The following is a 21,987-nucleotide window of genomic DNA, read 5'->3' on the forward strand; positions in this document are numbered from 1 at the left end:
CCCACAGCAGCCTCAGACAACAATGACAATAAAACACAGCGCTTCAGCTGCACTTTCTGTGATGGTTTATGACGTGTTAACAAAACATGGCACCACTTCTACAGGAAGTAATTATTATTTGTTATTGTTTGACTGCCTGTACATAATAAAAATACCTTAAACCCAATACTACAGCACTCTCTGAAGGATGTCTTTTTAGCCTTGTAAGGCTTCCTAATACTTCTGCTTTGCAGTGGTGCCTACTTGTTTTTAGGAATGCTTATTCATAAAAGACAATGCTTTTTTTGAAGGGTGCAGGGACTTTATTCATAAATACAGAAGCACCTTAATAAAAGAAAGATGTGATGAAGTCTTCAAAGCAGGCAAGAAAACTGATGAACAAAGACATTCCCATAACAACTGAGCTTTATCTGATCAAATTCCAATAAAGCCTGCATTTGGCATAAATCTTTAAAAACATAGCAAGGGCCACTGGAGGATGCTAAAACTTGTTTATTTAATATCATTTCTCCTCCCTTTCCCAAAAGCACTTTATCCTCTTAATATTTTCTGAAGTCTTGGTGCACGCTGGGAAGCGCATTGAGTGATCATGGCGCGGTGGAAGGACAGGAGAAGTGCGCCTTGTCCAAGGTCATGCCGCTTCCTTCCTTCCTTCCCACTCTCCAATGTGCTCTGCTGATGATCAGCAGTATAACCATCAGATTAAGCCTCTCTTTTGGGCAGAAGAAGCAACAGAAAACGTAGTGCCTTTAATTAATTTAATTCTCTGCAGATTCACTTAACCAGAGCCAAGAAGAGATAGAAGCTTTCATACCAGCCTTTTAAAAGTAACTTAATTCCTACTTCTGTGAGTTTTATTATTTTCCATCCTAAGACTTCTTAGTATGTGCACTGTACTTCCCATCTGTGCAGGAACACACAGATGTGACTGACTAATCCTTAAATACCAAGAGAAGTACTCTGGGTGAAAACAGACATTTTCTGCACACAGGGATTACTACTTGCCCATTGGCTTTGTGGATGCATGCAGGGCACCTCCATGAGAATTAATCTCTAGGATTCATTGCCTGGAGAAATCCAGATGGCAGAAAACCTGACAAGCAGATTCATAACCATCCATTCCCAGTATAAATGCGATGGGGTGCCCTCTGCTCCAACTCAGGCTCTGAGGTGGGAACAGGGTCCTGCTGCTGCTGCAGCACCAGAGGCCTGGAACAAGGGGCCACAGCCCTGGTTCACCATGCCAAGCAGCCCCAGACTGCCTTCCTGGAGTCAGTGCAAACAAGGGCTGTAAGAAAACACAAAGTCCCTTTCTGATGTGGTTTGGAAAAGGGAGCCAAGTACAGCCTGAGGAAAGCTTAGCTGAAAAGGTGCAGTTTTGCGTTTCTTCTTTCATTTTACGGGGTAGATCTGTAAGGTCAGAGGACCACACAAAGAAAGAATCAGGCGGAAAAACAAAATATTTATATTCTGCTTGCTTATTTTTTCAATTTACCCTGCACATCTGTCTCTAGCTGTTCCTAAAACAGTCCTTCAGAATAACGTTGTCCCTTCTGCATCAGTGGTATATACACTACTACTGAACTGCCACTGGACTAAATCAGAAAGCTCTTGGAGGGCAATTAGAAGAAGTGCACACGGTCAGGGACTATCTCAGTGAACCACAAGAGAGCTCTGATTCTCCCCAGAAGACTTCTACCTTCTTCCCCTCTTCTCCTGAGACAGACAAGGGGAAAAAGGAACAACCATTCCTTGAAACTGCAGGTATGAGAGGAATTTCAAAAACCCTCATCAAGAAGAGCTCCACAACAAAGCAAAACACTAGGCAACCTGAAACTTGGTTGGAGGAGAAAAAAAAACCCTAATAATTAAATGTTGCTTATGCAAGATGAAAAACCACACTGTTCCTTCTGGGCACAACAGCCCTGGCAAGCCCAGCATGTATGTCACAAGACAGGAAGCAAAGCTCATGCACAGAGGAGGAGCGGCAGCTGCTCATGCCAACTCCACCGGCAATCTCCTCTGCAAGGCTCACTCTCCAAGCCTTTTCATGCTGGAGTCAGAGATCTGACTAAGTCTTCAGCCCTTACAGAAGATAACTGCCTCTCCCACTTCCACTGAAATGAGGATCTTCCTGACTCTCCCCTTTTACCTCCCATGTTTTTACCATGTTCACCACTAGACAATTCTATCTGCATTCTCAATACATTAATACACAGCCCTGAAGCTCCTCCATGACCACTGGGGCACCAATGCCTCCTATCTGCACCTCTTCACCTTCATCTGCAATTATTTTCTTCTTTCTAATCTCTAGAATTCATACAGTAACTTTTAGAACGCTTTCTATAGCGCTGCTCTATAATACACCACAGAATCTTAGAAAATCTCAAATTGGAAGGGACCCAAAAGCATCTCTTGTCTCTGATTTATCCCTGCTTTTGCTTTTCCTGCTAAACGCTGCATTCTAACCTCATGTGCTGTGATGGACACGAGCTGCAGCAACATTTAGGGACTCATGCCCCTGGCAGAAGAGCTCCTGCCAAGGAACCCATGCAGTTCAGACTGCCCACCAGAGAGCTGTAATACCCCCAGTACAAGGTTTTAGGAGAGCTGCATATAAGATTGCAAGAAACAAACATGACCAAAAGGAAATGATCCAGAGACAGCTTGCCTCTCTACAAGCAAAGGAACAAAGTAACATGCCTAAAATATGCCTGGCACAAACACACAGGGCATGCTGCCTTTGGCTTGCCTGTTACTTGGTGGAGAAAAGATCTAATCCTACAATAACCTGCACTCATTACTCACCTAACACTTCACTTAGTTTGCTCCACCCAGCCTAAAAAAGAAACTGCCTTACTCACCAGCCATATATTTACCCAGGGCCCCAGGTACCTGCCCTGGATGCAGGTGTCAGTCATTTATATGGGCACAGGCTTGCTGGAGTCAGGCTCTTTCAAGTAAGCCCCAGCTGTTTCTCATCACAAGGCAAAATCCCAGCCAAGCAAAGGCCCTTTCTTCCATACCTCTGCTGAACTCTTTGTGTCCCATGTTCCTCAAACACAGAAAGGCAATGAACTGAGCTCAGGCAACCACAGCTGCATTCTTTTCAGGTGGCTGACTAACAGCTCTCAAAAGTAGAACAACAGAAAGCCCAGAGATGCTATCAACTCCTTTTAGGGTGTCTGAGCAGTGAGGTCAAGCCAGAATATACAATTGTTTCAGCAGGCTGCTGTGGCAGCTTCACTGGGACTCACAGAGTATTTCTCTGGGATGGCTGTTCTAAACAGGCAACACCAGTGATTCTCAATAGAGGTTCTTAGCTTTAACTTTTAACAAATAACACATTATCTGCTCAACTTTTCTGCCATCCTGTTCCTGGAAAGGATGGCAGTCAGGTCACAGCCGCCAGCGACCACCTGTGGACCTGAACCACATTCAAATGGGAATTAAGCTTTTCCTACATTTAAACAACAACTAAACAGAACAATGCACTTTTCCTGCTGTCAGCCTCCATGAGTGATTTTACTATCACTTCAGTGAGCCCGTGAACCCAAAGTGTCCCCTCTCTCTGCTTCAAGTTTGGCTTCCACTTGACCAGACCAGGCAGGAAAAGCTGAACATTCAAAGTGAGGGAGAAGACTCAAATTTGCACCCACTGGATCCAACCTGCACAGCTAATGCAGGCAGTAAGAACAGAGCTAAAGAAGGTCTCTATACACTTTTACAAGGTGGTATTCTATCCATCAGGGTTTTCAGCAGAACATGTCACAGGTTGCTGGAACAACCACAAGTTTTACTCAGTGTAAAACTTCTGGGAGCTGGGCCCCTTTTAGTTGCTGTGTTTCTCAGTGAGGAGAACTATGCTTTAGATGAAATATGCTCTAGACAGTATTTGCACAAATGCACAGACTCTGTTAAATGAGGTTAAAGGCTCCAAAGTCCTTAAAGATTAAATGACATAAATCTTGTCAACACTCAGGAGTGAGTCATGGGGCATTTTCTTACTCACTCCACAATCCCTGAAGTGTCCACTCCCTCGCCTCAACCCCTGGACTACTATACAGAAGCCAGGTTTGAAACTCCTTAGCTTTGCAATTCAGTTTTAATTCAATTTCTACAAGGAAGTCTTAAAAAAGCTTCTCCTGAACACGGGCCAGAGAGAGGAATTTGACCTCTATGTAAACTACAGTTCAGGTCAGGTGTTGGGAGACAGAGATCTTGGGAATAACTTTTTTGATATCTTGTTCTCTCACTTTTTTTTTAATTTTTTTTATATGCTGTGAAACACAGAATCACTAAGGTTGGAAAAGACCTCCAAGATCACGGAGTCCAATCTTTGACCAAACACCACCATGTCAACTGGACCATGGCACTAAGTCCAGTCATTTCTTGAACTCTTCCAGGGATGGTGACTCCACCATCTCCCTGGGCAGCCTGTTCCAATACTTGACCACCCTTTCAGTGAAGGAATTCTTCCTGATGTCCAACCCAAACCTCTTGTGCTGCAGCTCAAGACCATTTCCTCTTGTCCTGTTGCTGGTTGCACAGGAGAAGCCAATCTCCACCTGGCTACACCCTCCTTTCAGGGAGTTGTAGAGTGATAAGGTCACCCCGGAGCCCCCTTTTCTCCAGGCTAAACAGCCCCAGATCCCCCAGCCACTTCTCACAAGACTCCCGCTCTAAACCCTTGCCCAACTTTTTTACCCTTCTCTGGACATGTTCCAGCACCTCCTTGCAGTGAGGGGCTCAAAACTGGACACAGGATTTGAGATGCGAGCTCACCAGGGCTGAACAGAGAGGGAAAATCACTATGCTGGTCCTGCTGGCTACACTACTGCTGATACAAGCCAGGGTGCCATTGGCCCTCTGGGCCACCTGGGCACACTGCTGGCTCAAAACTCTGCAGTCCTGAGGCTTTACTGCTAGAAAAAGTTTGCACATTTCAGCTTTGCATGGTTTCGAGTGAAGTCCTTTCTAGGGAAGGCACTGCAGTGAGATGCTGCTTTGCAGACAGGGGACCCACGTGCTCGTCCCCAGGTTTGCTCTGCCTGCTGGATGGGTTTGCAGCAGCAATGTGGGAGCTGAGGCTGGCAGGTGCCTCCGTACCTGGTACAGCTCTATCCGCTGCTCCGACACGCGCGCCTTGGTGTTCTGCAGGCGGAAGACCCTGAACTCGGCCTTCACCAGGTTGGAGGCGTTCTTCTCCATGGCCGACACGTCAAACCGGACGATTCGGAAATATAGGCTGTAATAGCTCGGCGGGATGGTGTCTGCAAGAAAGCAGTGGGGTTTTATTCCTTCTCTTGGTGACAAAAACCACTGTTCCTTCAAACATCTTAATACAAGACAGCCTCAGACAGGGAAATACCTGAAGCGTGGTTCAGTTTCCAATGGTCAATTTAGTACTATTAACAATTTAATAAAAATTAAGAGAATCAACCCCTGGTGTTTTTTATAAGACTGCCATATTAACAGAGATTAACAACTACTTTCAACTCTACTTCAGGTCATGCATTTAAACCTCCCCTCTTTCAACAACCTATGGGTGGAAAATCCTGAATACTTATGAGCTGAGGAAAAAACATAGCAGTTGGTACATGGTAAATGCCTTCAGGCTTACAGAAAGTTCACAGGGATCTGCTAAGACAACAAATAACAGCAGCTCATCTGATCTATATGTTTTCTGAAACCCACTTTCCCTCAGAATATGGAGTACGAATTAGCCAGCTTCAGATTTTATTCCATACCTAGTTATTAAAGGATATTTTTGGAACAAAATAGTAATTCTAATTATAGTGATGAGGGCTGGAAGAAAAGAGGAAGGAAAACAAGGGGAAAAGGCAAGCAGACAGCAGACACTATGAACAGGATTACATGAATTTTGACCCCTTGAAAGCAGTAAAAGCCATAAACATAACACCCCTTACTATAAATTTGGTAAAAGCAGAAAAAAAAAACCCTGAAAAATGGGCTCAAGTCTTCAACAGCAGTGTCAGACATCTCAGTTTAGGTTTCAAAATAGTGTTTCTCCTTCCCAGTGGTAAACCCTGACCAAGGGTAAGCAGCAAGGCAGTTTTGCACAAACCAGGAAACCTTAAGGCATTCAGTCATCATCTGAGGCCCTTTCACATTGTCCGGAGCAGCAGCACCAGGAGAAGTTTGCCTGCAGCACTCCTGCCTCACACCCAAACTCACTGCAGAAGAAATGGGGAAGAGAGTGGAAGGAGACAAACTCACACTCCCCAGAGGGGAGAAGAAATTACTGTAAGGCCTAAAAAAATCTCAGTTCAAATGAAGGGAAGTTTCTTATTTTCTTACAGTGTGAAAACAAGTGGATAAATTAGAAAACAAAAAGAGAAAGGAAAATTGCATTTGGGGGCTGGGGAGGCATTTTCAGCTGAGGAAGCACATGTGTTCTCACAGTTACATGTTTAATAACCCACCTGTTGTAGCACTTTGAGGAAGTTCAAACTGACTATTTAATAAATGCAGCTATAAGAAAATCTTTGATCATAAGAAATAATCTCAGCCTCAACTGTAGATGCATTGTAAGTGAGAGATGACAAATTCTCAAAGCACTTCAAAAAAATCCTCTGAAGGAGTACTTCCCAAAGCAGACTCTCAGTATGATCAAACAGGTACAACTATGAAGAGGAAACTCCAGGCTTCCTTATGATTCCACTTAATTAAAAAAAAAAAAAAAGGTTCTCAGATTTTCACATCTGCAGTGCTTGAAAATAACCCCCCAGGCATCATAATCACTACTCTTGGCTACCGTGCTCATTGAGAGGAAACTGCCACAATCTCAGAGTGAGAACTCAAAGTCAAACAGATGCAAATTACTCCTACACCAAAGCGGCTCCTCTCTCCCATCAGCAACACACCAGTGCCAGAGTCTCTCAAAACACCAAGGGAAGGGATTGTGAGAAACACTTAACTGTATGCCACTATGACCTTGATATATTTTGCAAATTCTTATAAAAGCTACTTGGTTCCGAGATTACATCCTTCTTTAAGAGAGAAATAGTATCTTCAGTTTATTTTTCCTGCTGTAGGAAACTCCAAGACTACTACTTGCTTTTCAGCCAAACCTAATCCTACTAGGAATATAATTTGGCATAATAATATGTATATATAAGATTGATGCTTCCAGGATGAGTTGTAAGTTGTCCTTCCCTGTCATTTGTTTGAGGCATCAACCTACCACTTCGTTCACTGTGGACAAGCCAAACTAGCAGCCCTTCACTTGCCCTGGCACAGACAAACCCTGTCCATCTTGACTTTATTTTAGATTGAAAAGCCCTATTTAACTGTCAGCTTGGTTTATATTTAGCTTCTTATTCCTAGAACCTTCCTGTGCTATATTTGTAGGCCTTCTTTCCAGTTTCTTTGTTTTAGATGCTGTGTATTACAAACCTCTGAATATGTATCTGAGTGGATATTCCTGAGCCATTCCTGCACTTACATTTTTTCTCTCCTTCATACATAAGGAAGACAGAGAATGAATACTCTTTCAGTGTGCCCATTTTTGTGTGGCATTATGTGCATTTGTATACATTGCAAACAAGTATTTACCTTCCACTGGAAGGCAGGCATGGGAAACCCTCTATGAGTAAGCAGGAATTCTTGCCTTACAGAAGTTTCATCTCTCTTGTAAGACAGTTTTACATCTTTATATATAAAACCTCACATAAGAAATTTGATTTCTTTACTCTATCATTCATGACAGTATCCACAAGAAGTCAAATGAGGAAAAGGCATTATTCATGGACAGATGAAAAAAAGAAGGAATGGCTGACTGCACAATTGGGGTTTATTTGAAAATTAATCAACATGAAGACTGAAAAATGAGACGTGCAACTCTCTTTAAAGGAAGGCTAAGAACCCCATGGAGTCTACAGGCTTTTGGATTGGCCTTTAAGTGATCTCAGATGCTGCAATTTATCTCTCTCTGTGACTCCACCTTAACCTGACAGTTTTATCAATTCAGATTCAGTTGGATACCTCTGCACCCCCCTCTGGTTTTGGCCCCATGACTCCAGCAGACACCAGGATGGCTCTGACCACGCTAGTCTGCAGTCACAATTACCCTGTTGCAGACTAGACTCCTGAGGTATATTCTTTGAACTATTATCATCAATGAGTGGAATTAAATCAATACATTTCCTGTAGCTAGGAAAACAGATTTCTTTTGTTTTGGTGGGAGAGAGAATAGTAAATGCAATGGAAGGTTCCATTTTTATAGTTTTTAAATTAGTCATTAAATCAATCATCAAAAAAACCTGAAGACTTTCAGCTATAATAACCACAATCACAATCACCACAGCTGAGACAAGTTACACAACACAGCTGGAGAAGGTGAAGGCAGCATCCATCCTCCTCCTCCCTTTAGGCTGCTAAACACCGAGCATCACAAGTTTACTCTTTTTCTGTCTGTCTTTTTTTTTTTTTTCTGTCTTGAACTGTCTGAAACTTCATCAGCTGCTTTACATGGAACAGTCCGAACTGCCAGGTTGAAATGTACTCTGGTATGTGAGTGATAAATAAAGTGCACAAGGACACTGTGGTTTCTGTGCCTCTTACAGACTTTGTTCAATATCCAGCAGGCTCCTGTGCCAGCAGCCTGGACAGAAAGCAGCCCTGCTCTGACAAAGCAGAAAAACACCAATGGGAGGGTGCAGGAGACCCATCCCAATACAGCCTGCAGTATTGCTCCAGGCTGAACACTGTCCATGGGAGAGACTGGACACATTCTCTGACCAACCATCCAAAACAGCACACAGGCCCCCAGGAGCACCTGGGAGGAGAGCAAGGTGCAGTCAAGCACCCTGAAACTGAAAGCAGGGATAGGAAGTTTGTTTCACGCTGAAGATATTCCCCAAACCAGGAATAACCTGCATAAAAGGATGACACTTCTGCCTTGCGCAGTTGTGTTTGATGAACTGAGCCCTGCATTTCCACAGCTTTCCTCACAAGTACTGCATGTCCTGACATTTCAGGAGAAACAAAACACTCTGTTTGACACAGCTCTTCTGAGAGTTGAGCTTTCGTTCTGGCGAGGAAAAAGACCTAAATTCAATTGTATCCAAATGAGGCTTTTTTTTCCCCTCTGAATTTTCATTTCTGCTATTGAAACAAAAAGAAATCAATTACATGCACAGCCCAAGTTAAGAAATGTAAACAACTTTTCTTTTCTCGTTGGAAGAGGCCAGACAGGCCGCCTTCACACATACACCCACGCTGGAAAGGCTGAGAGCTTCAATCTAATCCTTCCATCGAGGGCTTGTAATAAATGCTCCAAAGATTTATTTTTATTCCCTTTTGTGTTTATTAAACTTTGGAGGGTTTCTTTTCCTTTTTCTTTTCTTTCTGGTGCTTTGCCCATCCTTTATTATGGCAGCTACAAAACACGGAGTGCCCTTTTCTTCTCGCTCTCCTTTTTTCCCCCTCCTCATCTTTCTAACTGCAGCACATGAATGACTGTGTAGTAGGCTTTGAAGCAGCACATGCAAATATTTATAAGAGTAGCTTGATTGTTATTAAATGCAGTTGTTATGCTTTCCATGCTCTGGCAAGCTTCCCTAACCTCTCTGACTATTAGGACCATTTAGGCTGTTTAGATTTCAGCTCACTGATAGCAAATTCTATGGGTTTTTTCCTAACAAGCAGCATAACGTGACATCGTTTCTCCCTCTGTGTGAATTTCTCTCCCTGCTCAGCTCTGGGGTCCCTGCCAGGAGCTGGGTCAGGCTGCCTCCAAAGACATGCAGACACGGTAAGTGAAGCAGCATGCGCTGGAAGGATGAACATCTTGTCAGCTGTGACAGCACATCTTTCCAGCAGGATCCCATCCTTCCTGTCAGGCACACTTCAGTCACAAATCCTCTCCTCTTTTCCAGGGAAAGTCTCTCCAAGAAATTAGAAGCTTGTTTAATGCATCTGGGCTCCCAAAGCCCATAATAATCACTCTGCTCACCCCTCCTGACCCTGATGTGACTGCAAAATCCTGCTGGAAACTGCCTCTCTGCAATCAAAGGGGACCAAATAATGGAAGCCACAGGTCACATCCAGGAACTGGAATAAATCAGTCATACATCGCCTTCCCATTAGCTCTGAACCTCTGTCCCACTATGACACTAAGCTATGAGCACTTCCATTAGCTGATCAGTGCTCTTGGATGGAACACTTGTGCCATTCTTCCTCAGGCATCACTTCCAGGCTCTTGCAGCAAGGCTTCCAAGTCAGACAGTACAGAAGTAGTGTAAGAGACTTACTCCAATATTCCAGTTTTTATCTACCAAGCTGTCTCTGAGGTATGACCTTTATCTGTCATCAACCATTTGCTACTGAGGAGGGACTGTGTGCTGAAAGTCAGGAAAAAACCCACTGGGAACACAGTAGGTTGAGAAAGAGTAACTACCTAATTACCAGATTTTGTGACATGTTTTTCACAGTTGAACCACTTGCTATTCCTTTTCTGAAACACATTTAAGATCTATGACAATATATGAAAAGTAAACAACCCCAGGACATACCAGGTTGAAAAACAGGCACAATGAGGCAAAGAGGGAATTTTTGGAGGACACATTTATGAATTATGTGCTCCTTACTTAAAATCTGACAAGAGCCTTCTGGTTCTGCTGCTACTTCCTCATTGCTTCACCAAGACTGACTCAAAAGATGACTAGCCAAAGCAATGACTTCAACAGCAAACAGATCTGCTAGCCAGGTTTCCAGCTACCCAAATAATTCATTCCCTCAAGGTACTCCTACTGCTCTGGAGTTTGATGCACTCTGACACTTTTACACAACTGTCTTTTGTACTTTTACATTCTGTAATGGTGAAAAACATCCTGCAGTTGTCTTTGGGTCAAAATGCAACTGGCATTGTAAGGATTCTGAGACATTGTAATTATCCCCTGAAGAATCACAGGATTAAGTTTAGGTTTCAAGTTCTCACAAAGACAAGAAGTAAAACAAACTCAAGTAATTGTCAGTGGTGTAGCAAAGCTGCTGCATAGAATTCTTGTACAAAACGGGTTTAAGTCCTGGCTTTGTGGGTCACCATAAAGATGCAAAGAGAAGGGCATCTTATTACAGGCTCCCTTCATTTCTGTCACTTCATCCCTATTAGCACATTGGAGGTCGATGTGAGTCTTACAGTGGGCAACAAACCTTGCCTAGAAAAGCTACCACCACTGCTGTTTTGCTGCTTTAAGGCTGTAACAATTCAACACATTTTAATTTTTTTTTTTTTGTAGTTGTTTTCCCTGGGCTGGGTCAAATTGTGTTGCAAGTTTAACCTCAACTGTGTTTAAATGCTGCAGCTGAAACTGACTGCTTTGGATGTTATTTGGGTATGCAGACCATCGTAAGAAGAGCTGTAATTTTGCTATATCATTGAATTGTCTGCTTTAAGTGAACCTCATCAGCCAGAAAGCCCTCATTGAGATCCTTTCTTCCACTGGATCCTCTCTCTGCCACACTTTCACAATTATTTTCAAGCTACTAGTCTTTGTACACTCAGTCCAAAGCAGCACTTAGTATGAAGAAGTCCATACTACTCATATCAGCCAGAAAGAAGGAAGAGAAAATATCTATCCCGAACAATCAGTGATGGCTTCTTATCTCCTCCCTCTCTTATGGGTTCCATAAGGAAATAAAAAAACCAGGCCAACATCACACACGTTTGTTTATCTCCTATGAGGTGCAACACCAAGAGTCTGGGCTACAGCAGATGCCCCAAATGAATCACTTTTTGAAAATGTTCCCAGCTATTCCATCACCCAAAAGGCAAAGAAGAGTCAAATTTAATACTAAAGAGAAAAGCTGCAGGAGCATTCTGCTGTATCTGAGACGACCAAAAGTGTCAGACAGAGTCTCTAGGACCCTGTGAATGACAGGGAGGAACTACTGCCTCACACACTCCTGATGCAAGGGGAGGGAGAGTACAGGTGGTGCAGCCTGCCACAGGAAAAAAACCTGTCCCCCATCACTGCTCATTGCAGGGAAGATTAGAAAATCTGAATGTGTTTCAGCAATGGGAGAAAAATACTTAAGGAAAACATACATAGTCCTTCCAGACAAGCTACACAACTTACTTTGGAGGAAATCAGTTGTTTGTGTGGGATGTCTGGAGCAAAAGGTGACACCTGTGGAACACACAGGGAGACACCTGGAACTAAGGGTACAGACTGCATGTATGAGTTTACATCTCCAGATGTATGGTAAGGTAAATCAGTACAGAGATTGCAAAAAACCTTGTAACTACTTTACCACCACAGAGCAGTCCTGAGGCAACTACAAGACACTATCCTGGTCCTTTACAGCCTCCTGTTCTGAGAGTGTGTCCTGTTGTGTGAATTCCTTTAGGAAAGTTCACTTTACCTCCACAACTGTGAAGAAAGCAAAGGCTGCCCAGAAGATCACTTCTGCTATAAAACAAAATTCTCTGAGCATTAACTTCTAGAAGAATCTGAATAAACACTGAGCCTCTCGAATCAACTGCCTGGATCCAAACTTCTGAAGCTGGAGGAGAATCAAAAACTTGTTGAAATCACTGAAACCTCTGGCTAAGATGAAAGCGGAAACTGTCTGGTCCCTCTCAGGAACACAAAAGCAGAACTCCAACCCAGGCATATTTGGTGTGACCGCTCCCAAATACTCCTATTTCTTGAAAAGGAGCATGGAATCCCTCCTAGGGGACAGACCCTCTGGACACAAAGTAGCACACAGGCCCCAGGACTGGTATTTCTTTTCCCTATTTGCAAAAGCGAGAGTAGATGGGAACAGATAAACCAGCACCTCACATGACAGCACCTGCACAGGGCTCAAGAGACACCTTCTGCCCCTGCCTTTATGACTGCTTGAATGTGACTTTCCTGAAGAGAAATTCCACCATATGAAGTCACTAGACCCTGCTCTCTCTGCCTGCCTACAAAGCTTTCCAGGCTGTTGGGCTCGTTTTCCCTTGTCCATGCTGAAACACAGGGGCTGGGTAATGCGAACAACACTGAAACATCACTTGAGCTCTGTTCTCAGGTCTGAAGTTTGAGCCATTTGAGCAATGCTTAATTGGGGTAACTTAATTACTTGGGATTATTTTGGAGAGCGGCAAATGCTGAGTTTTCCATTCCAGACCATCTTTCACAAATAAAAACCTCCACGCATTTTATGAAGTCTGAAAGGTCTGACCTCAATTCTCCTCTTCTCAAAGTCCTCTTTACACATCACCTGTCATGCAAAGCAGCCAGAGAGGGAATGTAAACACAAACCCGACTGCTGTCTTTGTTTCTCAACAAAGAAGTCTTAATCTTGTGGCAGGTTAAAACATATGGGGTAAAGGTACAGCAAAACCACTTGCTCTTTCACACATGAATCCCCCCTAATCTCGCTGCTGTGTATGCAACACTGCAATTTTCATAGTGAGACAGAAAAACACATCTTCAGATGTGTCCCTCACTCCTGTGCTGGGTGCCAGCACAGTAAGGCCATGACCATTCTCAGGAGAAGCTGATCCTTCTCTGCAGGCAAGGTGCATGACAAGCTAACAGGAAAGCTGCTGTGTCTGTCAACAGGCATTAGAACAACTTACAAAGATGCCAAAGCCTCTCCAAAACCTGAGTAAAGTTTTGGTCCCAGTGAAGTCACCGACCAAACATTCCCAACACTTTCAAAAGGGCAAGGAATTTACCCCTGCAACTGCAAGCACAGAGAAGATTTTCAGCACAAGGAAACTGTCTCCAGCCTCTCTGTGAATTTATCTGCCAACAAAAGGCCCTTCAGCTTTCAGCAGTTATTTTGTGAACATTCAGGGAAGAAGAACTCCTTTCAAATCCCCATCAGGATCCTTTGAATGAAATCCCAGGTTATCATGTATCACCACTGAAATCAAATATGTAAATAGATGTGTGTTGTGTTTGGAAACGTCTCAGGTATGTACTTCGCTATTCTACTTACACTGGAATGTAAGAAAAATACTCCTTGTGTCTTTCATCTCTCTTCATGAAAGGCTGCTCCTCTTTCAGCTAGGAATCATAAGGAAGAATTGCAAGTACAATTGCCTATCTCATCTTAAAAAAAAGAAATAAGGTGGGGCAAAAAGAAAAAGCTCACCAGGGAACACAAACCTTTCTCACAGGCAGAGTAAGACTTGACTCGCTGGCACAGTTCAGCTGAGGTTTTATGGCTGCAATGACCTCAGCAAGTGAAAACAGAGCAAACCAACCTTCTGCCGCTCACAGGACTGACCAGCAGTCTTCCCTGTAACAGAGACATTTTTCTCTTCCATTTCCCAAACTCCTTCTGCTTGCATGCTACTGAAGTGGTACCCTCTGTAAGAAGAGACCTCTCTGCTGGCAACCTGATGAGGCAGACATGATCACAAGTTCAGCTGCACTGCTGTGTATCCCACTGCTTTACACGGACATTGGGATGCTGACTGCAGTGCCTGAAACCCCCTAGCAGCCATCAGTGCTCCAACCTCCACCCCAAACCCGAGACACCTTGAATAATTTTTATCTCAGAAAAACATTTTGTCTTCTCAACAGGAGATTAGGTGTAAGGTTAGATTTATGTGTGTGTGTTTGAGAAAGTCTATATATGTTTATTATTTTTTTAAATCCTTCCTCTTCCTGACACCCTTCTGATGAATTTCACTTGCACTCACAGCCCATCCAGCAGGATTCAAACCGGCTTCACTACTGTTCCATTTTACTAATGAACTATATTTAAAAAATACGCTTTGTTCAGACATACTTTTATTGAATCCCTCAAATTCACACAGAAAATTATTTCTGTTATAAATCTATCTTCCCTGTCAGTCTATGAGGAGAGCCTGGCATGCCTGCACACAGCTCTGCACACTCTGCATCTCTCCCTCCTCTCAGCTCCAGGGTTTCCACAGGCATGAGGCCAAAGGCAGCAGCACCCTGCTGCCTGGGCGGGGGACTGGCCATCCATGGTAAGGTAAGAAAGCTGCACTCCCTCAGCAGTGCCCAAGGCAGAGAAGCCAACCAGCCCACAGGGTCAGGATGCTGGGAAGAGTCCCGGGACATTGGTCCTACAGCACCAGCCTGGTCAGGTGCCCTCAGAGCTGGGGACCAGGGTGGTCTTTTGGGGACCTCCAGTGAGGCAGACTGTGTTTAAGCCTGATCCTCGGACAGAAGCACAGGCATATCCTGTCAGTGCCAGGAACCAGGGTTTACAAGGCTAACCTCTCTAAGCAGATGGACTCAGTAACCTCCCTTAAGGCGAGCTGTGGTCATCCATCTGTCTGTCTGTCTGTAAAATCAGGCTGCTGCACCCTGACAGCAAACACGCTCCTCGCAGGCTCCAACCTGCACCTTTAGTGCTGGATGACTTGAGCTGCCTTTTAAGTCCTGAATGCCATCTCCATTTTAATCCTCTGCGTAGAAGGGCTCCTAATCACAAGCTTTGTTATGAAATCCACAGGGATGGCAGGAAATCTCTGGGACATGTCCTAAGGATTTTATTATGCCAGGGCAATGCAACTATACAAAAATCTACATTACAAAAATGTAGTGCTGCAGAACAAAGCTGCACTGGAGAGAAAAAAACAGAACTGGAAAACATTCCGAATTATTTAAAGAACTAAGAAAACTTTTCCCAAATCCAATTTTCTCCAACAGTGTCACAACAACCACAAAGCCGTCATACATGACAAACTCAGTAGTGTTGAAATCAAGGAAATGGCAGCAAAAAGACATTCTCAGGCTATTTCACAATTCAGTTTAAGCTGCTGTGTTTATGTGCCTCTCTACCTTAGCACAGAATAATCCAAGTATCACTTCTCTTGATCTCAAGTCCAATGTTTTATTTCTCCTCTTATACATCTGCAGGGCAATTCAATCAGCTGGAATTCAATCTAAGTGATATAAGTGGTAAAACCAGTTTGAATATTTAGCACAGTAGCAGGGCAAGAAGCCCACCACTCTGCTTCAGAGAAAGAGCACAGACATAAGCTTTCCTCTAAACAGAATCTTCTCAAAGTCACCCTGTGAGCTTTTCATGCAGCCACATACTTAAAGGATTTCCTGCCTCAGAGCCCATAGCAGTGAGAGAGCACAGGTTGAACCCAGTCCTCGTGATGCTCCTCAGACTGAGGAGAGCCTACAGGATCAAATCCTCCATGCAGCTCACACTTGGAATGTGATTTTTGTTACTGCTTTCCGAACCTACCCAGCCTGTGTTTTGAAAGGCTTCCCCTGAGCAGGAGCAGTAGCAGGAGTAGGAAATAGCTTTCCTGCTGTTGGTGGCCTTGGCAGTTCACACTCCTCATGATAGAGGTGAAAATGAGCATCCACCTTCTGCAGAGATTGCTCATTCCACCCTTCTCAGGCTGGCCTGTGGACAGTCACCTCCTACTAACACTCTCCAGGCCTCCCCAGCCCAGATTACATTCCAGGCTAGATAGAGTCATCCAGTCTCCCCAGATTTTTTTTTGGTTTCAGCATGGGAAGAGAGTACAGTTTCAACTGACAGAAGTTGGTCAAGGCAGGTCCCTTGCACAGAGATGAAATTAAACAGTGCATCCCACAGAACCCAGCAGGGCAGCAGTCTTTGCTCAGTCACGGATGACTCTTGAGTAAGGGTATACCATAAACCAAGTTGTCCTAAGCTACTTTTCCTTTTATGATGGACATAGAAAGAGCAGTGTCCCTTTGCCAAAGGTCTGGAGCACCAAGTCCTGTTACCTATGGCTGTAGGTTGCATGTAAGGCAATGCACCTCTGAAACTGTGAACTCTCCTTTTCCTCCTCCTATCTGCGTATTTATGCAGCCCCACAACCACAGTTTTTAGGTGCACATATGTCATTCATCACAGTTGGTGGCAGCTCTTTTACTTTTGCTGCCTCATCTCACTTGGAGCTCTCCCACCATTTCATTCCTTTAAACCACTCAGGCATTTTCCCTCTTCAATTAGTCCCTTAAAACTTTCCTTCCTCTTTAAGCTTATGATTATTCTTTCATTAGTGCATTTTGTGGTGCTCTCTAAGGAGAACAAAACAAAATAAACTTCTTTCCCCCCAAAATCACATTGTCATGTTCTGAACAACTTGTAAGAAAAAAAAGCCAAGGCACAGACTGGTAATGAAGGTAAAACCATCAGGTTTTACCCTCTTCTGGAAGAGACTAAAATTGAATATACAGCCATAAACCACAGGAAATCAAATAGGTCTCAAATGAAAGTTGCCTGTGAAAACAGTTTCCAGGTTTATGGTTTTAATTACTATATAAATGAATGGAAAACAGGATTAAGGAATTTGTACAATTGTCGCACACCATATTTGGAATCACAGCCTTTTTTTTTTCAGCTACAATACCATGAAGGCATAATCCAATAAAGTGCAACTGAACTAGATCCAAATTCTCCTTGCTACTTAGCTTGGTAGACAGAAGTCTGAAATAATTCTCCAGCAGCACTCCTATGGGACTGAAACATGCAATATCAGAGTGATTTTGCAAAGCTTCCTCACATATACTCGGGCTTTGGATTTTATGATTTGCACGCATTAAAAACGTCTATAACTTCCAGTTTTTCAGCTTTGCTCATTTACTAACTCTGTTTCTAAACAAGATTTCAAGCACCAATTAAACCATGGACCATGACCCCCTCTACAGAGGTCCTCTGAATTGATAAAGTCATCTGGGAATCAATCAAAACGTGCAGAGAAGCAGAAGTGTTGGAACCACTCTTGTGCCTTTTGAAGAATCCATTCATATTTGCAAACACAAATGCTTGGTGTTTTTCATTCACAGCTAGAGTAAGCCATCTTTCCTTTCCTTTCCTTTCCTTTCCTTTCCTTTCCTTTCCTTTCCTTTCCTTTCCTTTCCTTTCCTTTCCTTTCCTTTCCTTTCCTTTCCTTTCCTTTCCTTTCCTTTCCTTTCCTTTTCTTGTTTTCCTTTTACATGTTGATTTTAGCATGGACAAACTGCCCATGAGTGATTGCTCTTTATACATCTTCATGTAAGTCAATTACCTAGGGAGAATTTAGCACACTGTACCAGTTCAGTCAAGCTTTTCTTCTGCAAGCCTAAAATCCCCCTAAGGCCCTTCTTCACAGGCTTGCTGCTCTTCATCTCCAGCTGAAATGAAGCTCAGTAAATATTACACTTGCAAGGTAACAGGTCTGGAATGTGAAGCATCTAGAGCTCAGCAGAGTCTCTTCTTGGAGCCTCATACGTACCTTGTTGCCTGGTGCCAAACAGTTATTGACTGGCTTTATTCAATTAAAATAAAGATATTGATTCCCACGACTGTACAAACCTCTCAAAAAACAAAACCAAGTTTAGAGAAATGCTCTCTAAGAAATGCCACTAAGAGAAGATAAGAGTGCTAGATGCCTTTTTGGAGTCTCTGAAAAGAGCAGCATCTCAAAGAGACCTTTCCATCTGGAATATACACGTACATTTTTGTTATCATCCTTCACAAATTACAGACAAGAGAAAGAAGGTAATGGCTGGGGTCTCCTGCTTTGTCCTACAGGATCCTTGCCTGTCACATTATGAACTGCACAACAGCAAGGACCAACATGGACAAACTTCCGTCATTCTGTAACTGAGTTTACAGAATAGCACTGAGAGCCAGCTGATACTTAAGAACAGACACAAAGCAACAACTAAGTCACAATCCTCTTTATAATCAAGCCTTATTGATTGGCACCATGTAGCATATGTTGGCATGGATAAACTCTAAGCATTTCTCACCTTCTAACCTCGGGCTGTGTCCATACAGACTCAGTCTTAACTAATGCTAACTTCCAAGTGCTCTGTTCAGAACTGCAAGACCCCCTAAGGTTGGAAGAGCTCTTCTGAATTTAACACTTGCTTCTACTAATTTACTGTATGTATTAGATGCTTTGTGTCAGCACAAGTTAGGAAGAGAGAGCATTCCCAGCTTCTCTCCCATGGGAATGCAATGGCTGGCCAACCCAACAGGTACAAGCTCTGAATGGTATAACTTGACTAATTTACAAGGTTATGCCTTGCTAACCTAATTCTCAGAAGCCTTGGACCAAAATGCCTCTCAAAATTTGAAACAGAAAAAACCAAAATGCCTCTGAATCTGAAAAGACACCAATATTCATCACAGATGTTTATGTAAGAACTTCTGACTAGTAGCAAGGTGTACAAGGGAAGACCATAGCTTCTCAGACCCTCTTGTTCCATCTTGATCTTTTTTTTAATCCAACGCCTGGAAACATTCTAGGTACTTATGACTAAAAATGTTTTATTCCAACAGTCTACTTTTTGAGCAAATCCACCTCTTTCCAGTCTGATCTTAACTGTGGCCTCCAGTTTCTACTGGTCCAAGCACAGGAAGAGTGAGTAAACAATGGCCTTTCTGAGCACATGAGAGCCCCCCCATATCATTCCTGAGCAGTGATACAATTAAAAAAAAATAAAAAAAATTTAAAATAATGTATTGCCAGAAAAGCAAGAAAAAAAAAGGAAACAAAAAAGAAGGAAAAAAAGAGATGAAAAAAAATTATTTTTCCTGAATAATTTCAAGTTAACATACTAAGATGTCCTAGACAGTTTTCTGACTCTTAAAACCATCCCATTTCAAATGTTAGTTTATGTAAATCTGGAAAGTTGCCTTGTCTGGAGTAAAATCACATACAGATTGAAAAAGGATTAAGGGGTTTTTTTGTTACAATATATTCAGTTTTTATACCTTAACCTTCTAGTGTCTGGGATGGAAGAAAATTGGGAGAGTTGGGAATAAGGAGAAGGGGTATGGTTCACTGCAATGGCTGCTGCAGGTATGGACCCTCTTTTGGCATTGTACAAGGTAACACAGGGCATTACAGACACGAAAATGTCATTTTATAGCGTGGCTCCTCCTTGTGACAGGTTAACACACAAGGAAATGGCAGAAGTCCGTATCATAGTGGGCACTCAGCTCTTGTCTGTGCTATTCTTGTCTGTGAGTGTTCAGCTTACAAGGCTAGACTGGCTTTCCTGTGTCCAAATAAAACAGCCAGATTGATCCAGTTGGATTTTCCAAAGCGCAAGATAAACGTCTTTCCCCGAAATGCTACAAATATCAATCACTCCGAGTGCCGCCACCTGCCTGAGATCCATCTGCAGAGAACTGGCTTTTGGACAGACATCACCACAAAGGAGTTCCCAATTCCTTTGTCCTTGGGGAGCCTTCTCACATCCTGGAGGAGACCCCATGATAACAGAACTGCGGTGCAGGAGAGCTGGGCACCAGCGGTACCACAGTGGCGGGGCAGGGACACACACACCTCCGGCAGGTACCACCAGGACAATGGAGCTACACCCTAGCTCAACGACACAATGCTTATTGCCTCCTATTCTAACGACAGGTTTTGCTCAATTAATTTCAACTCTCTCCCTCCACCTGAAGTTTCACCTAATTTCTTTTAAATTGTTATGGTAATACCCCCCAAAATTTGCTTTACATTGGCAAGCAACTTTTGTTTCTGCTCTTTTGGGCACGCATAACTGTTTGAGGCAAAACTCTCTAGAGAAAGAGGTGTGCATACAAACAGACACACTTACATGCACACAAAGAAACAAAAAATATAAAAGAATATGTTTCAGACTAACAAAATGACATCCAACTAAATATTAGAAAAAGATGTTCTGACCATTTATGATTCAGAAGAATCCAAAACTAACGCAGACTCCAGACAGAGATCACATTCAGTGAAAGAGCTCCACAAATTGCATCATACAACACCATGACTGCGATAATGAATACGGGTAACAACTACAGGGTCAGCGTCTGCATTTCTTAAGGATCAAAACAGACTAGGAATGCCTCAGCAGCTTCTTGGAATAAGCTAAAGAATGATTTGAAAATACTTTAGTTCAAAGGAGCATGAAAACCATGCAAGTTTTAAATTTTCTGCTCTACATGCATTATTAGTCATACTTCCTACTGGTGGGACTCCACAGGTTACTCAGCTGACCTGTGCCTGCAGAAGCAGGGCTCCAGAAGTACATCTTTACTGCTCCAGACATATGACACTGACACAAATTACACACGATACTTAAGTTTAAGGATCATATTCAGAGGGAACAAGCCCTGGAAAATAGCTGTGAAACAGAGAACTGTCGGAAGAGTTTGCTGTTGAGTTGGGTGTTTTGTCTGAAGTACTGGTTACATACTCTGGAGCCAGAGTCGTCCTCAACGCTGATACAAAAGAACAGGTGACACTGAAATATCACACATATCTATACAAAACATAAAATGCCTCAGGACTATTCTAGCTCTCCTCAATCCAAGGCTGACCCTCCATCAAAAGGAAAAGCTCCACATTTCAGAGGTGAAACTTCAGAAGGAATTTGTCTTCAAAATGCATGTGAATTACATCAATAATGAGGTGACACCTCTGTCCTGGCTCTGTACTCTTGACACACAGATACTACCAGCACCTGAGGACCACAGATACAAATGAGAAGTAAGGGACACCAGCTTACCACCCGACAGTCAAGTCAAGCAACAAAGAACAGTTTTTTGCCATTTTCAAATTTATACAACAATAGGTTATTTTACATAAACAAAAGTATTACTAGAATGCACAAAATTATCATAAATACTAAAATCACTGCCAAAAAAATTTAAAAATTATTCAACTGAAAGGACATGGCAAGACAAGGGTTGATGGTGTACTGCAGATAAACAAGCTCTCAGGGCATCACTGCAGCAAAAGTAATGTGCTCCCAGACTGCAAGGAAAACTGAGGTCTGTTACTACAGAAATTAACTGGGATCGCACACACATACAAAATATTTCCTTTCAATACCACACATCTCTTTCCAATAGGACAGAGTCAAAATGGAGCGAAGTCAGAGCTAAGCAAGGAGATCCAATGGCTCCAGGGCGTAATGAAAGGAAACAAAGACTGAATAGTTCATTTTGGAAATGTTATGAAAGTGCTAATCTAAGGATTAGGGGAATAGCACCTACCTATGATAAACCACATCT

At 42.9% G+C, this 21,987-nt stretch overlaps 1 protein-coding gene across 2 annotated transcripts in view; it reads right to left on the reverse strand.

Annotated features, from left to right (window-relative positions):
• Window positions 1-21,987, reverse strand: part of TGFB2 (transforming growth factor beta 2) — a 60,990-nt gene that overhangs the window by 17,764 nt on the left and 21,239 nt on the right. For both annotated transcript variants that reach the window (XR_004082081.1, XM_005416148.3), the window contains exon 2: window positions 5,110-5,273. Coding sequence is in view for 1 of the 2 variants with exons in the window: in XM_005416148.3 (XP_005416205.1) it covers window positions 5,110-5,273 (164 nt within the window). In the remaining variant the exon portion in view is untranslated. The remainder of the gene's footprint in view (window positions 1-5,109; window positions 5,274-21,987) is intronic.

The sequence above is a fragment of the Geospiza fortis genome, unplaced genomic scaffold, assembly GCF_000277835.1.
Source record: "Geospiza fortis unplaced genomic scaffold, GeoFor_1.0 scaffold41, whole genome shotgun sequence".
Classification (NCBI taxonomy): Eukaryota; Metazoa; Chordata; class Aves; order Passeriformes; family Thraupidae; genus Geospiza; species Geospiza fortis.